The sequence below is a fragment of the Aethalodelphis obliquidens genome, unplaced genomic scaffold, assembly GCF_003676395.1.
Source record: "Aethalodelphis obliquidens isolate GAN/ISIS:26980383/991018 unplaced genomic scaffold, ASM367639v1 scaffold59, whole genome shotgun sequence".
Taxonomy (NCBI): Eukaryota; Metazoa; Chordata; class Mammalia; order Artiodactyla; family Delphinidae; genus Aethalodelphis; species Aethalodelphis obliquidens.
This window is the reverse complement of record NW_020838003.1, coordinates 10,483,644-10,501,694: the sequence shown is the minus strand read 5'-3', so window position 1 is coordinate 10,501,694 and position 18,051 is coordinate 10,483,644. Positions and strand designations below refer to the sequence as shown.

Below are 18,051 nucleotides of genomic sequence, written 5' to 3'. Positions count from 1 at the left end.
CGCTCCACGGCATGTGGGATCTTCCCGGACCGGGGCACGAACCCGTGTCCCCTGCATCGGCAGGTGGACTCTCAATCACTGCGCCACCAGGGAAGCCCTACAGACATTTTTGATTGTCACAACTAGGCATAGTGGTGTCACTGGCATCTAGTGAGTAGAGGCCACTGATGCTGCTAAACATCTGCAATACACAGGACAGCCTCCAGGACAAAGAATTATCCGATCTAAAATGCCAAGAGTGCCCAGGCTGAGAAACTCTGCCACAAATGAACTGTCCATGCTCCTATCTGAAGCCTATCCCTCCACTGGATTCCTTCCCCTCTAGTCTACTCCTGCAAGAATCCTCTCCACTACTCCCCTATGTCAAATTTTTGCTTTCCACTGAATCATAAAAGAAAAAATAATCTCAGCCTAACCTCCGCTGTCATCTTCTACCCTACTTCTCTGCTCCGTTTTATGAAAACTTCCCCAAAGAGCTGCCCATGCCCACCATCTCCAATTCTTCTCTTCCCATTCTTTTTTAAACAGCTCCAATCAGGCTTTCACTCTCACCATTTCAGCAAAACAGCTTTTGCCAAGGTCACCAATGACCTCCACGTTACTACCTTTTACGGTTCACCTTCAACTCCTCATCTTACTTGACCATCAACACCATGTTGATCCCTTGCTCCTTCTTGATACATTTTCCTCATTTGGCTTCTGAGATATCACACTCCACATTCTTCTGGTTTTCCTCTTACCTCAATGGACAATCCTCACTTGCTGTATCTTCCTCCTGCCCCTGACCTCTTAATGTCAGAGTGCTCAGTACTCAGTGCTCTTCTCTACCTATATGCCCTCCCTTGGAGATCTTGTCCAATCTAAAGGCTTTAAGTTCCATTTATATATCAATGACTCCCAAATGTACATCTCTAGTCCAGACCTCTCTCCTAAACTTCAGACTAATATATTCAACTCCCTACTAGATATTTCCACTTGGTTATCACATGTCCAAAACAGAACTCTTGATCTTCCCTCAAAATCTGTTCTTTACCACTCAGTAGATGGCAACTTTATTTTTCCAGTTATTCAGACCGAAACTCAGGACTTATCTTGGCTCTTTTTCTTGTACTCCATGTCCAAGTTGTCGAGAAACCCTTAGCTTTACCTTAAAAACACATCAAGGGTCCAACATTTCTCACAATCTCCATCTCACCTGCAGTAGCTCATAAGCCTCTTAACTAATGTCCCTACTTCTATCATCGCATGTCTACAGTTTACTCTCAACTCGGTAGTTAGAATGATCTAACATGATCAGATCATGTCAGTCCTCTGTACAAAATCCTCCAATGGCTCCCCACTGTTTTACTTAGAAAAAAAGCCAAAGGCCTTACAATGGCTTACAAGACCCCATGTAATCTGGTACCCAATACTCTCTGATCTCACCCTCTATCACACTCCCCTTTGCTCACTCCACCCACAGTGGTCTCCCTGCTCTTCTTAAAACACTCCAAGCATGTTCCAGTCTTAGGGCCTTTGCACTAGCCATCCTCTCTAAGAGGATCTACTGATAACTCTTCCCTCAGGCAGCTCATAGCTACTCTGTTACCTCCTTCAAGTGTTTGAAAAGGTGATATCAGGACTACCCTACCACTCTAATCACCCTATTTAATAATACATCCTGTCCCCACTTTGCCCCTTTTCCCCATAGCACTTATCACCTTCTAAAATAGTACAAATTTTACTTATTTATTTATTAAATTGTTCATTATCTGTTTCCTGTAACAGAATGTAAAAAAAAAAAGTAAGTGAACAATTATACATGTTTTATATCCACTATTTACTATACTTTTGTCCTGTTTCCAAAGGAATTCCCACCAACACTTGGGCTGCATTTCTCCAATCTTCTTCTTTTTCATATATGGATGCAAGATGCTGTCTTATGGAAGCAACCTGGAATAGGAGGTATACATGTTAAATTACTTCCGCTGATATTAGTAAACTAGTTAAAATAAATAGATGATAATCTATTGTGACAATGCTCTCATTCAACATATTATGCAGGCAAGTAAATAGTAAAAGTTTACCTAGACTACCCAAATTTTTAATGACTTTTGCATTTACAGAATATCAAAAGAGTGAACTAACACATTCTGCAATGTGGATTATGGCAATAATTTAGTTGAAATATTAAGTTTTGCTTTTGTGTCACTGCATATATAATGCTGGAGTTCTCCTATGTTCTTAGCCTAATCAACAATTTTACTGATTTTTAAAAATTATCTAGGGACTTCCCTGGTGGCACAGTGGTTAAGAATCCGCCTGCCAATGCAGAGGACATGGGTTTGAGCCCTGGTCCAGGAAGATCCCACATGCTGCGGAGCAACTAAGCCTGTGCGCCACAACTACTGAAGCCTGCGCTCTAGAGCCCGCACGCCACAACTACTGAAGCCCGTGCGCCTAGAGCCTGTGCTCCGCAACAAAAGAAGCCACCGCAATGAGAAGCCCGCGCATCGCAGTGAAGAGTAGGTCCCGCTTGCCGCAACTAGAGAAAGCCCGTGCGCAGCAACGAAGACCCAACGCAGCCAAAAATAAAATAAATAAATAAATACATAAAATTTTAAAAAAAATTATCTAAAGAGTAATATTTGGTTCATAAAACCAAATTATAGTATATGAGCAAATGTCAGCTGGACTTAAAACATCATGATATTTATTTGATCTTACATTGTAAAATGCTGTTTGGCACGCTGTTTGGCACACTGTTTTGTAAAAATGAAGTTGAATGATTACCTACTTTAAAAATTTAATAGTATCTCTCAAAATAACTGCTGCTATCTCAAGTTTAAAAATCGCCACTCTAATAGCCAATATTTTATAATAACTATAAATGGAATATAACCTTTAAAAATCGTGAATCACTATGTTGTACACCTGCAACTTATAATAATATTGTACATCAATTATATCTCAATTTTTAAAAAAAAGAAACACATAATAAACAGAGTCCTAAAAACAAAACAAAAACCACTGCTCTAGGTTTTTACCTGCTCCTCAAATGAAATGACTCTAGGCTGGATCTTTTCCAAGGTGAAATGATAGATTTCTTTGGCTGTGCTATCAGGTAGGTTAGGGAGATGTGTGCAGAAATCAGTCAGCAACTGGCGAGAGATCACGAGGCTGACATTCTCATTTACCACTTGTTAAAAAAAGTAAGGGATCAGAAAACATGAGTAATTTATGTTTTCATTAAGCAATCAATTTTCACCTAAAATTAATACTAAAAATAATATATACCAGTGTACTCTTCAAAGCATTATTTAGGGATCTCCACACCCCTGTGACCTTATATTATAGAACCAGTTTTCCTTATGCTGAATTATCTGATCACATAACAACTACAACAAAACAGTAAAAATACCACAACTTTTCTAAGAAACAGAAATGGCTGGGAAAAAGTTTTAACAGTTGAGAATTTTAAGTCATTCTTTTCTCTTCTTTATTCTTCTACAAAGTGAAGGCACAGAAACACTTAATATTTTTATTTATGTTCTTACATTCTACCTAGCTACAAAAAAAGAGTTAAAGAAGAAACAGTGAAATAATTTTCACGAAGTTTAAATAAAGCGAGTAGTGACAGTCACTGCCACTTGTACTTTCCTGATAAAAACAACAAATAAGAACTTAGGTCAGCACTAGATGCATAGACATATTTTATGACACTGTTTATAAACATTTATGAGGTATTATTATATATGATTAAGGATGAAAACTCTGGAGCCACACTGCTTCCAAATCCTCCTGATTACATGCCCTCAGGCAAGAGACTTAACTTCTCTGTGCTTCTCTTTCCTCTTCTGTAACATGTGGATAAGGTTGCTGTGAAGCTTAAATGCAATATACATAAAGTGCTTTAAACAATACCTGGCACATAGCACTCAGCAAATGTTAGTTATTATTATCACTATTATTACATTTTAAAAAGATGCATCATGCTTGTGAACCACTCCTTAGATAAGTTTAAATCAGTAGTTACTGGGGAAATAAATGACAGTTCAAAACTATTCAGTTGATGCAAATGATTTTAACAGTAGACTGCTTTTTTTTTTTTTTTTTTTTTTTATGCGGTACGCGGGCCTCTCACTGTTGTGGCCTCTTCCGTTGCAGAGCACAGGCTCCGGACGCACAGGCTCAGCGGCCATGGCTCACGGGCCCAGCTGCTCTGTGGCATGTGGGATCTTCCCAGACCGGGGCACGAACCTGTGTCCCCTGCATCGGCAGGCGGACTCTCAACCACTGCGCCACCAGGGAAGCCCCACTGCTTTTTTTTTTTGGTGGTTCATTGGATTCAAAGTTTATATAAAGATCAAAGTTTATAAAAAGCACTACTCTTTTGCTACTAAGTGCAACGGTCTTAAAAAAAAAAAAAGCCACTAAAAGAGTTTTTCTGAAACCATTGCCAGTTTGTCTCACATTGCAGGCCCCAATTTTTTGAGGCAGTAACTGACAGGCCTTGTAACTAATCAGTTTATAGTATATTAATTGGAATTGGATGATACTGGATGTGACTGAGAACAGTTTCATTACAAGTGCCATTAGGTACCTATAACTGTTAGAAATTACTATACAAACTAGGACTTCTCAGGGAAATATAATTAAATAAGAACTATAAGTAAGGAAACTTAGTTTCTAGTCTGGGCTCTGTCACTGACTAACTGAATGTCCTTGGGGGAAAAAGTCACTTAATCCTGAGACTCATTTTATAATATATTATATAGGGCTATCTATACCTGCATTGTTAGTCACAGGTTATGAAAAGGAGCCTGTGTGATGGATAATGTGTATGAAAGCACACTGTAAACTGTAAAGCACTATCAAGTATCATTAATATTGTGAACTCAGGATAAATTCCAGCCTGAATGTTGAGTAATTTTCCAGATAACTGGATATGTTAGAAGTCAGGGAATGGGGAAGAGTGTCTTAAAGAATGGAAATTTCTAGTTCCCATTCAAAAGAAATGTTCTTAACATTAACAACAGCTAACACTTATCTAGTACTTATCATGTGCCAGGTACTATTCTAAGCACTCCATTATGGATATTAACTCATTTAATCTCCCAACAATTCTACAGGGTAGGTATCATATCCCCATTTTATAGACAAGGAAAAGGAGGCACAAAGAGGTTATATAACCTACCCAAGATCACATAGCTAATAAAATAGCAGACCAGGATTTGAATCCAGACTATTCTTTTTTATCATTTGCTATATTGTCTCTCCATCAGTTGCTTTATCAATAACTATACAAAACCTTAATTGTAAATGTAACAATGGCTTCACATTGAAAAACAATTGAAAAACAATCAAATATTAAGTTGTAAGTAGTTTAAATTCTAAAATCAATCAAGCTCAATGCATATTTAATTTAATCTCAATGTAAATTATACTGACAATCTGATATAAAACAAGGCTTGAGCAAGCTTTTAAGTCCTAACTCAGTAATACAAGGCAAACACAGAATTTTCATTCCACTTACTTGCTTCCACAAAAGCTTTCAAAGCTTCTAGCTGTTCTGCCCCAGATAACTGAATGGCTTTTTCCAGTATCTGACGATACCTAAAACAATACCAAAAAGAAAAAGTGTTTAGAAGGCATTATATAGTCTAATGCTAACTTTGATGTTTGTTCATTTCTATTTACCCTGGTTTCTTTCATAGTGCTCTAGTTTGTGGTTTTCTTCATAGTACACTACAGATTTTTTTTTTTAAGTTTCTAGTTCATCACAAGAAACACTAAATCTGTAATTCAAAGTGCTACTTCTTCTAGTTTTCTTTACAGTATATCACCATTGTTTAAGTTTTCATGTCTATCACAAAAAGAGTAAATCTAAGTTAATGGATCTAAGGTGCCACTTTTTCTTTCAAGTTTTAGTTTTCAATTTGAAACGCCAATTTTCTTTCAACTGCCTCAAAAGATAAGCTATATTTCCTTCACTAAAGTACACACAAGAACATTACTTGAGGTGGCCCAGAACCTTTTCCTTATGGACCTAATGAATCTAGGTTTACCAACAATAGGATAATGTTGACTATGCAATGAAGCCAAATATTAGAGATTAAATGTCTTAGTGTGTACAAAATACATTCCACCAAGCCAAATGTCCTGACAGAACATCCTTCAGTGCCTATTAGTTCTTTATTTGCATTCAGTGCCAATAATCATTCTGCCTAATATTCATGATCACACAAAATTCAAATCAGCATTCTACAAATGATGGGGAAATGTTGAAAACAAGAACACTAACAATTATTAGGCAATGGTAAGTTCCTTCCTAAACTGTAAACTCCATGAGGACAGGGATTTTTGTTTTGTTTACTGCTATATATACAATGCCTAGAAGAGTACTTGGCACATCATAAGGACTCAAAGATACAGCAGTATTAGTAACATTTTATTTCTTAAATTGAGTGGTTGGTACATTGGTATTATACTATTCTTTATCCCTTTTGTTTGTCTCAATCATATTTATTAAAAGCATTAGTTAATGCATTTTACAAACCTAACTGCAATTATTCAGAGCATTATCCAGAATATAGTCAAGAAATAAAAATATACAAATAGGGCCCAAACTCATTCAAATTTATGACTTGTATTTGTAGGGCACATCCTCAAGCTACAATTCAGCACTTACTGATTATCAGCTCATACAATATTCTCACAGCCTTGGTGATACGATTTCTCAAAACAGCAGTGAATCAAACTGGCTTTGTAAGAAAGCAGGTATACTGACAGAAAAGATAGCTAACTCCAAAAGAAGAGACAAACAATTCCAAGAAAGCAAGGAAATATTATCAAGCTTTAAAATAAAAAATTGTCATTTTAAAAATTGCTACATTTGAGGGATGAAATACAGTTATCTAAAAATTTATTTACATTAAATATCTCATTCTCGGGAGTTTACCAGTGGCCTAGTGGTTAGGATTCGGCACTTTCACTGCCGTGGTCTGGGTTCAATCCCTGGTTGGGGAACTGAGATCCCACAAACTGTGCAGCACAGCCAAAAAACAAACAAACAAACAAACAAAACTCATTCTCTCTCTCTACATATATACATATATACACACACATATACACATATATTTTCCATATCTATATTTATACATTTACTTTATTGCCCTGGGCATGGTTCTAGTTAATGCATTCAATGGTTTATTATTTCTTTTTTAGATTGGCTTGTTTTTCATAATCAATTAAATGAAGACTATGGCTAAACCCTCTTACTCTTAAATCCCAGTTATTTTATACTAACAATATTGTATTCAAAGATGACAATGTCTCACTTATAAAAATTTGCTAATAATTTAAGTTTTAATATATAGTTTCATAACTTATCAATCAACTAATCTGTATTGAGAACACCAAAAAAAACCCAATCGAAATCAATGGAAAAGATGGAAAAGTGACTGATGTGGAGAACATGACAAGTACCAAATATTTTTTCATTAAAAAATATTATGGAGGAAAAGAAAATTAATTAAGGCACCTTGCATCTGTCCTATCCATTCATCATCATCAACAAATGTTTATCGAGCATCTATTATGTATGTGAACTAAAGTTCAGTATGTCAATTTCTGATTTCTTGGCACTTGAAAGGAATCTGGAGGTAAATAAAACATACACACATGAAACTGTACCACAGTCACTATCTATGCTCAAAATTAGTGTAACAGGTATGTATTCACAGATCTTTCATTTACAGTAATGGTGAAATAGATATTGGACCAATCCTGCCTCCAAAACAACATAAAAAGTTGAAAGAAATGAAAAAAAAATTTAATAGCATAAAATCCTAACAAGAAAGAGTAAAGAGAAGAGACTAAGCGCAAAGACGTGAACCATAGCTTCTGTCTGAAAGCATTTGCTGACTGTGGAAAGAGAGCTGAGAGGCAGAGAGGCACTTCTGCTGGGGAAACGTGGGCTCGGCTCTGGGGTGTTCTGCCATCTGCTGGAAACGCTGAAAGGCAAGTTGCAATTTCCGGCTGACTGATAAAACTAGAACAGGAATCTAAGGTGTTTTACCTGCCAAAGGAGGAAACACTAGCACTTTGGAAGTATGGTTACAAATTCTATTCCAAGGATCATCTAGTAAGAAGACCAATAAATTTGGAAGCCTTGGTCCTAGACTCCTAACCCTGTCAGGTGTCCAGCAGAAGGAAATGAAAATCCTCCCTGAAAGGTAACATCATAGACCTCCAGTTGTTTCTAAAAATACATTTAAAAATAATTTGCCCAACAACAAACATTACAATGCATATGACAATATTAGCTGGAATCAACAAAAACAACAGTCAATAGCAACAAACAGGGACTCCAGATACTGGAGTTACCAGAAAGACTGAAATACACTTATGTTTATCAAGTTTATAGAGACAAAGACAGGCTTTTAAAAAGTTTCAGAAGAAACTAGGAACCATAAATAGTGTCATTTGAAAAAAGAATCACCAAAAGCTATAGAACTAAAAAAATAATATTACCAAAACTTGAAATTCGGTATAGTTCTTAACAGCAGACTAGACACATTTGACGAACTGACAAACTAGAAAGTAGGAGAACTTATCCAGAATAAAGCCTTGAAATGGAAAGTACAGAAGACAGAGTAAGGGGCACAGAGATCACAGTAACAAGGCCTAACAAGGGTTTCACCGGGGTCCTAGAGGAGAAAATAGAACGGGACAGAGGCAACATTTAAAGAGAGAGAGGGCTTCCCTGGTGGCGCAGTGGTTGAGAGTCCGCCTGCCAATGCAGGGGACACGGGTTCGTGCCCCGGTCCGGGAAGATCCCACATGCCACGGAGCGGCTGGGCCCGTGAGCCATGGCCGCTGAGCCTGCGCGTCTGGAGCCTGTGCTCCGCAACGGGAGAGGCCACAACAGTGAGAGGCCCGCGTACCGCAAAAAATAATGATAATAATAAAATAAAATAAAGAGACAGAGAGCTGAAAAACCTCTCAGAACAATGAATGATCCAATCTATTGATTCAAGAAACAAAATGAAGCTTAACCAGGATAATGCGGTAGAGCAGTGGTCCCCAACCTTTTTGGCACCAGGGATGGGTTTCGTGTAAGACAATTTTCCCATGGAAGGGGTGTGCTGGGGCGTGGCGGTGGTTTAGGCGGTAACGCGAGCAACAGGGCGCGATGGGGGGCGGCAGATGAAGCTTCGCCCGTAGCTCACCTCCTGCTCTCTTCTGCGGTCCGGTTCCTAACAGGCCTCGGACCATTAGCGGTCCAACGCCCGGGGAGCTGGGGACCCCTGCGGTAAAGCACTCACAAAAATTGCCCACATTTCTTTTACTCTCTGTATCTATGCCCCTTTGCAATGTGACTTCGTAACTCTTCACATCAAGAGGTAGAGTTTATCTCCCTACCCTTTCATCTGGGCTTGTTTTGACCAATAGAAGGCAACAGAAATAGAAGTAAAGTGCCCGTTCCAAGCCTGGACTTTAAGAGAATTTGTCTTTATCTGCTGGAACGCGGCTTTGCCACATAAATGGGTCCAGGCCGACCTATTGGATGATGAGATATGTAGCCCAGTCACCTGCCACCGCCACAGCCAACAGAGAAGCAGAGCTGCTTACCTGACCTGACTGCCTACATGTAGCTGACTACAGGTGCACCTGGAGCCCCTGTGGAACCAAGACCACGTGGAATAGGGAAGAATCAACCAGCTGGGCCCAGCCCAAAGTACAAAACAACAGAACTATGAGCTAAATAAATGATTGTTGTTTTAAGCCGTGAAGTTCTGGGGTGGTTTATTTCACAGCAGAAGCTAATTGACATAAGTAAAATCAAATCCACAGACACATCATAATGAAGTTGCATAATATTAAAGACAAAATCTTACAGCTAAGTGCTAATATAATTTTTTAGAAGACAGAAATAATTTCCTAATGAGGTTGATCTTTTTTTTTTAACATCTTTATTGGAGTATAATTGCTCTACAATGTTGTGTTAGTTTCTGCTGTATAACAAAGTGAATCAGCTATACGCATACATATATCCCCATATCCCTCCCTCTTACATCTCACTTCCACACTCCCTATCCCACCCCTCTAGGTGGTCACAAAGCACCAAGCTGATCTCCCTGTGTTATGCAGCTGCTTCCCACTAGCTATCTATTTTACATTTGGTAGAGTATATATGTCAATGTTACTCTCTCACTTCATCCCAGCTTACCCTTCCCCCTCCCCCTGTCCTCAACTCCTTCTCTATGCCTGTGTCTTTATTTCTGTCCTGCCACTAGGTTCATGAGAACCATTTTTTTTTTTAAGATTCCATATATATGCGTTAGCATATGGTATTTGTTTTTCTCTTTCTGACTTGCTTCATTCTGTATGACAGACTCCACGTTCATCCACCAATGAGGTTGATCTTTAAGCAGTCTAAATATTTGGACTTAGTTAGTGTTAAATGGGAAAGAGTAGGAGAAGACAGAAATTCTAGGCAAAAAAAAATTTGTCTGAAATGCAGTCCAGTTTGCTGAAAGTAATATAAAATCAAAAGGTAGGTAGGTGTTTCGAGTTAAGGGCTCTGAGCCAAGCAGACAGACTGTATTCTGGCTTTGTCACTAGCTATGTGACCCCAGAGCAAAGGGTTTCACCTCTGTTTTCTCACATGTAATGTAAATACTATCACCTACTGTTTAAGATTTAAAAATGTAAGTAAAGTTGTGCTTGGCATATGGTAAACACTAGATTTTAGGGAACTCCACTCTTCAGATGGGAACCGCTGAAACTTGTGTGTGGGAATAACAGAGAACCAGAGAATCTGCGTTAGAAGAGGACTTTGAGGTCTGACCTCTGTTTCGTGTGTGTGTGTGTGTGTGTGTGTGTGTATCCTCTATTTTTTGACAATTCTATTCCACTGTATTACTAGAAAGCTGTGATCCAAAGTCTACCTCTGTGAGGTAGAAAAGTCTATTTTCTTTTCTGCAAAACAGCTTTTTTAATAGTCAAGGGCAGCTAAAAGGTCTCCCTTTCTCTCCTTTCTCCAGATTGACAGCTTTTTGTAAAATGAAGCATTTAGATTTCAAAGGCCTGATATTTTCCTCTGAATACCCTCCATACCACAGAACTGGGAAGGAAAAAAAAAAAAGGTCATATTTATATAGGATTGACTCAACAAAGACCTATAATCCATGACCTCAAACCTGCCCTCAAAGAGATAACATTCTAGTTGGAAAAGCAAGAAGTAAAAAGACAAAACAAGTAAGTGCTATCATAGAGGTAAACATAGGATGCCACTGGGCATGGGAAGAGCAACTAACCAGGTCCTCCATGTGTTGATGGTTGTTCAGAGAAGGTTTTTTGGAAGAAATAACATCTGAACTGAATTTTGAAGAATCACACAGGTTTTAGCCAAGTGAATAAGATAAGCTATCACAACAAATGCTCCCTCTCTCAAGGCTTTTCGCTTCTTCTAAAACTTTATATGAGATAACGAACACAATGCATAATATGTACAAAAGCAGTCTATATAATTTGCAAAAATGCTTCTCATGTGATAATTTCTTACATCAATTTCAGACTGTTGTGTTATTTCATAGTTATGGGAAAGCATTTCTAATTGAAGTTTTGACAAGAAAAGCAGTGTAGTCTGATGGGTTAAAAATGAGCTTTTTAGAGTAGACAAACCTGGTTTCAAATATATGCTCTGCACCTTTTCAGCTATTCATTGAGTCAACCAATATTTATTGAATAACTACTGTTATAAATATTCTGCAAATTGCTGGTAACACACAGTATCAGTATTTTAAAAAGGAATTTACTCCATTATTTCTTAATATGGAATCCTTTGTTACTCAGCTCCTAACATAAAGCCTAAAACCACTGATATGTTCCAAGAGTATTTCTCTCATAAAGCATGTAGCTGGCAGAACTGTTTTCTTATGAAAATAAATATGACACGTTCTTGCCCAGATAGGACCAGATATGTACCCACAGGCAAGGCCAAGACTTTCCTCAGGAAGCACTGGCTATCAGTTATCAAGCACATTATTTTATTTTATTTAATCTTCATAATAATCCTGTGTACTAGATTGTTACAGTAATGGTATCCAGTGTAACTTGGCCACTCTTCCCATAAAGAGGTAGACTCCATTTCCCCTCCCCTTGAATCTGGCCTGGTCATGTGACTTACTTTGACCAGTATTTGAGAACTGATGTTGTGAGACTTCCAAGGGTAGCTTTAAGAGACCTCGCAGCTTCCACTCTCACCCTCTTGGAACACTCCCAAGGCCCTGTAAGGAATCCTCAGCTAAACTACTGAATGAGAGGCAGTGTGGAGAGAGACCCAGCCAACAGCTAGATGTGTATGTGAGTCCATTTTAGCCCCACCAACCCCAGCTGAGCTGCCAGTTGACTGCACTTGTATGAGTGGGCCCAGACAAGACCAGCAAAATAGCTCAGTAGACCCAAAGCATATTGAGAAATTATAGTTGTTTTACACCACTAAGTTTCTGATTTGTTTACAGAGCAGTAAATAACTAAAGCACCCAATAAGGTGGATACTATTGTTTATCTGCAATTCAGAGCAGAGGAAGTAAATGCTTAGCTTAAGTTTCAGAATCCCGCAAATACATGAAAACTTTATCTCTTCTGATAACTAATAAACTTTTTTTTTTTTTTCTGTACGCGGGCATTTTTTTCTGTACGCGGGCATTTTTTTTTTTTTCTGTACACTGTTGTGGCCTCTCCCGTTGCGGAGCACAGGCTCCGGACGCGCAGGCCCAGCGGCCATGGCTTACGGGCCCAGCCGCTCCGCGGCATGTGGGATTTTCCCGGACCGGGGTACGAACCCGTGTCCCCTGCATCAGCAGGCGGACTCTCAACCACTGCGCCACCAGGGAAGCCCTAATGCACTTATTTTTTTCACCAAAACAAAAAGGAGAGCAGGCATGGAAAAAAAAATATAAGCTAGTTTTACTTTCATCCAAATCTATTAAAATTACATGCAAAACGGATTGAGCTACAAGACATATTCAACTTATTTCCAACCCAGGGATTATTACGTCCATACGTATTTACTAACTGCTTAATAATAATAGTAACAACGACAATCCTATGGCTGTTTCTAAGTGTCAGGTACTGTTCTAAGTGATGTAAGTGTGATATAAGTGCATATACACACACATACTCATTTTGTCCTCAGACAGGATATATATGATCATCCCATTTTCCTGAGAGGGAAATTGCCCCACAAAGTAGTTAAGCCCAAGATACACAGCTAAATTTCCCACTGATAAAGCAGATTACATTTACCACCAGACAAAAACATAAAACAAAGTCAAGGTTTCAGCGGCCAGGTTAGAGCAGTCGTATCCTATTGAATGGATCAAAGTGATCTCAGCCGTCGGGATGTAAATTGGATCAACTTGACAAGCACAGTTTAAATAGAATGCATGTTCATTACAAAAAAAAAAACAAAAAAACAAAAAACAGTGCTGTGAAATCTACAAAGAGAAAACTGACATCTTTCTGTAACTAACACCGCTTGCAGGGCAGGCACATATCACAAATTTTAAGTTGGAGTGCACCTAAGCCTTCCACATAAATTCCGACCAAATTCCTAAACAATCCAGATCCCTGCAAACATCATTACTCTAGACATCCCGACCCATGTTATGGTGACATGCCGCCTACGTGCCCTTCTTCAGAGTTGGTGGCGGAGAGTACCCAAAACACAACCCACAGAAGATGGTTCAAGTGGCTCTGAACGACATGATAGCGGCCATACCTCCTCAGCCCTCTCAGCCTCAAGAAGCCATCTCCCCAGAAAACTCTACACCAAGGTCCCAGAATATAAATTTCCCTTCAACCAAAACGAAAAAAGGGGGGAGCAGGGGCAAAGAGAGGCCACGATTCAGTGTGAGAGGCCGGCAGGCGATGGGAAGGGGCACCAGGGAAGGCTTAGAAGGCCATGGAAGCAGTCGTCCCACAAACCGCGCTTCTAGAATCTTAAGATACAGGAAAGGATGCCATCAGGGACTGCAAACGTTGACAGTCACCCCAGATCTACGGTCCTGAGGGCTCCTTACACAAGGTCCCTTCCAGTTTTCTGCTGCTCCCAACATTTGCCTACACAACCGACCTCAGGCCCGCCCCCTTGGTCATCAGGCCCGCTCCTAGCCTCACATCCGAAAGCCGCCGTCAATCCAAGGAGAACAAGTCTCTGGCTTTACTCTCCACCTCCCAGGCCCCTGGGAAATACTCACTTGCCCGCCAGATCTTTATGAGAGCCGCTCGAATTCATGAGCTGGGCCAAATCCTGTCGCACGGCTGCCGCCATCTTTCTCCCAGCTCAGCGAAGGCTGCGAGGCCTCTCACGGCCAAAAGAAAACGAGTGTAGGCCTCCAGAGTGCGGCTAGAGGGAACCCGAGATGCCACAGAGTAGCGCCTGTGTGGGCCAGACCGCCGAGAGTGGGAGCCTGCGTTAGGCCCCCCCCCCCCCAGGGTTGAGTGACGCGAAGCTCCACTCCTCAAGTCCGAGGCCGGCCCGGGCTTCTCTCACAGGCTCAGGCTCGCACGCTCCCACTTCGGATTGGCGGATGAACTCCAAGAGGCTGTGTCGCTTGTGCAACCCCAACAAATGCCCGATACGCAAAACTACCGGATTTTCATCAAGTTCCGTGTCTCACGTCTGTGGTTTACCGTTCCTTGTTCTTTAAGGCAGCCCTTAACTACCCGTGGTAAAGAACGAGTTGTTTTTGGTTACAATTCACCACAGACCGGTACTTTTTGTAAAGTACGATAAAAAAGGTCCCCATTCCCCTTCCCACTCTGCCCCCTTTATATAGGTTGATCATACCTCCCAGTTTGTCCAGGACAGTGCCATTTTCCATCTGTTGTTCTGGAGTAATTATTAATAACATGCCCTTTCACTCTACCAACTGTTCCATTTGGATGACAAATTATATGATCACCTTACCTTGATATGTAATTATATTCATTACTTATGTATCCTTGTAGAATTTGCAATTTTTTTGTCCTTTCTAGCTTTTGCAAAAGATAGCACATTCTGCTCTTGATTTTTTTCTCTTCTTGAAGATTTTACCATGTAAGTCCAGAGAGCTTCCTCATTTTTTAGAGCTGGAGAGTATTCCATATAATGAAGGGATGCCATGGTTCATTTAATCCGTATAGCTAGACACTTAAGTTGTTTTTAATCAATCAACCAATGCTGCAATGAATAACCTTGTATGTACATCATTTTATATGTGTACAGGTAGAATACATTCAAGAAGAGAGTCAAAGCTTAGATGTACTTACAATCTTGAAAGATATTACCAAATTGCACTTTATAGGAATGGGACCATTACAAGCAGCAATACATAGGAGTGCAAATTTCTATAGCCTTGCCTACAAAGGATGTTAAACTTTTGAATTTTTGCCACTTTATATGTGAAAAGAAGCATGTTCCCTCTTTTGGGAAGGGGAAAGAAAAGAAGACCAGAACAGGGAAATCCTTTGGGAAAGTAATGTGGTGATTACCCACATCAATTCAGATCTCACTCCATTGTTAAGAACTTAGTCAAATCACCATGCCTGGCAACAATGAGACTGGAAACTTAGTTTCCTTTTCCAGGGAAAAAGGAAAGGATGGTTTTGGAGGGACAGTAGGCAGTCTTTACTGCCATCTGTCCCTCTGACCATAATATCTGTGTGTATCCTTCTTGTAATAGAACACTCATCTCTAAAGAAGAGTGTTCAATTTCCCAATTCAGTTTCTCTAGCAGCTTAAAATCCAGGATGTCTGATGATGCACAACCCTCTCCATCAGGTTGGGATGAAACTTTTCATGGCACTGTAAAACAAATTATCTGCCTCATGCACAAACATGTAATACAAAACAATAGTGGAGCAAGAACAGGAGGAACAGCATAACCACAGTTACAATCCAGAAAAAGTAAGAGTGGGAAACACAGCAGTTACTTGTCCACAGCAATGGTAGAATCCTGGGCAGGAATTATGAACACCCACTACCCTGGTTAGACCCTAGTAGTGCATTTTGAGAGGATCATTGCATTGTTCATTGTATTCTGTGAGCCTGAGCTTTGCCCTCTGAATACAAGTTAACTGGATGTTGGAGAGTAGTCCCTCTTTAGGGAAATGTTTTAGAGCTTGAACAAGTGAGGGCATTTGTAGGCCAGGTTTATCAGTGTTTTTTTTTTAACATAATTTCACTGAATAGTCAGTAAACTCTGTTCGCTTATAGACAGTTTCAGGGGCCAATAATCACACCCAAAGTTTTTTCTAGAAGTAGTCGTTAAATATGCCCTATTTCCTGACTTCCACATGCAGCCCATTCTTAACATCTTAATCATGGCATCCTTGAAATCACCTGAAACAATAAGATTAGGTGTAAAGAGGACTCTATTAGTTTGATTTTTGCTTCAGTTTATCTTTCTTTTCTGATGCTTTTTTATTTACTTGCATTTGCAAAAAAGTCATAATGGGCTCTGAGAGATCTTTAAGCCAAGTCTTCTCTTCTGTTATTTAAATTTATTTATTTATTTATGGCGGCGTTGGGTCTTTGCTGCTGCGCGCAGGCTTTCTCTAGTTGCAGCGAGCTGGGGCTACTCTTGTTGTGATGCGCGGGCTTCTCATTACGGTGGCTTCTCGTTGCGGAGCACAGGCTCTAGGCACGTGGGCTTCAGTAACTGTGGTATGCAGGCTCAGTAGTTGTGGTGCACGGGCTTAGTTGATCTGCGGCATGTGGGATCTTCCCAGACCAGGGCTCAAACCTGTGTCCCCTGCATTGGCAGGTGGATTCTTAACCACTGCACCACCAGGGAAATCCCTCTTCTGTTATTTAGGTTTACACAAGCAGTTGGCTTTTTCAACTTAGTGAAGCTCCAGAATTTCTGGACATTCTGTTCCCTTTTTACCCTGACTTCAAACTTTACTTGTAATACCTTGCTAAAAGACAAAAAGAAGCAGCCACATACACAAACTGGCTCTTTCCAGATATCTCCACTAGAGCTACAAGCTAGGGAGGGAGGTTGTCTGCCTTTCTAGTTATTGTAGGCAACAATTTTACTAAATTTTTTTGACATGACAAGGCCTCCCCCTTCCAAACTCTTTATTACCCCTGCCCAAGTTCTAAGGGAATACTACATATTTTTAGTTTTTGCTCATAGCATTGAGAAAAACAAACCTGGATGGCACTGGAAGCTTATTCTCTCCCTCTCTCCAGTTGCTTAGCAGGAAAGTTACTAGGCACATCCGAGTTAAGGGAAGTGCACTGATGCTAGTTCTTTTTTACTAGGTAAAAACTTGGATCCTAGCCCCAACATACTGAGTCAAAATTGCCATGTTAACAAAATACCTCTAGTAATTTTGCACATTAAAGTTTGAGTAACAATGCTCTAGCAGATGTCACCACTGGTATATGAGCTCTTCTCATTAAATGCTTATTTAATAAGGCCATTTCTCTGGCCAGGGATCTCCCATTTTCACATAATCAACTAGATGATCTCTACCCCCTCACAATTTCCCTACAAATATGCAAAGGGAGACATCCTAACATCTTTTTCCTAGCACATCTTCCACTCAGCATCCCATGTGCCCAGCTCAAATATGCCTTGCTATAGAAGTAATAGAAAAAAAAAGTATAAGTGAGTGTATGTAGTGCTGTTTTCTGAGCACCAATTGCTTCTCTGAATTTGTTCCATATGTTGTTAGTGCTGTTATCAAAATTGTTCTATAGTCATCTTGTGTGTTTACCAGACTAGTCCCTGAATCAGCCATTTCTCCAAGAAGCCCTTGTTCCTTTAGTTCCTTTTAGGAATAATAGTTACAGATAACAACCTGTGTGCTAGGGATGCTTACTGCTACTGTGTTGGTCATTGGGAACCTTTTCATAGGATGGATGTAGGATATATAGATATAGATATAGATATATATCCTACATATATATACACACATACACACACATAATTAAAGATAAAATAACTCATGAGTTCATAGTGATACTTCCAATTCCAATTTAGGTGATTTTACTTAACCTCTTCTGTA

General features: G+C 39.7%; 1 protein-coding gene and 1 long non-coding RNA gene across 4 annotated transcripts in view; both read right to left on the bottom strand.

Annotated features, from left to right (window-relative positions):
* Positions 1-14,914, bottom strand: part of COPS4 (COP9 signalosome subunit 4) — a 37,474-nt gene extending 22,560 nt beyond the window's left edge. For all 3 annotated transcript variants that reach the window (XR_003428850.1, XM_027087531.1, XM_027087532.1), the window contains exons 1-4: positions 14,250-14,914; positions 5,516-5,595; positions 3,027-3,178; positions 1,829-1,932 (exon numbers count right to left, since the gene is read on the bottom strand). Coding sequence is in view for 2 of the 3 variants with exons in the window: in XM_027087531.1 (XP_026943332.1) it covers positions 1,829-1,932; positions 3,027-3,178; positions 5,516-5,595; positions 14,250-14,323 (410 nt within the window). In the remaining variant the exon portion in view is untranslated. The remainder of the gene's footprint in view (positions 1-1,828; positions 1,933-3,026; positions 3,179-5,515; positions 5,596-14,249) is intronic.
* LOC113609859 (uncharacterized) lies at positions 5,613-10,665 on the bottom strand. Its single transcript, XR_003428851.1, has 3 exons — positions 10,652-10,665; positions 7,723-7,726; positions 5,613-6,967 (listed from the first exon to the last, which is right to left on the bottom strand). It is a non-coding gene; the product is annotated as an uncharacterized LOC113609859 (long non-coding RNA).
* Positions 14,915-18,051: the final 3,137 nt, after the last annotated feature.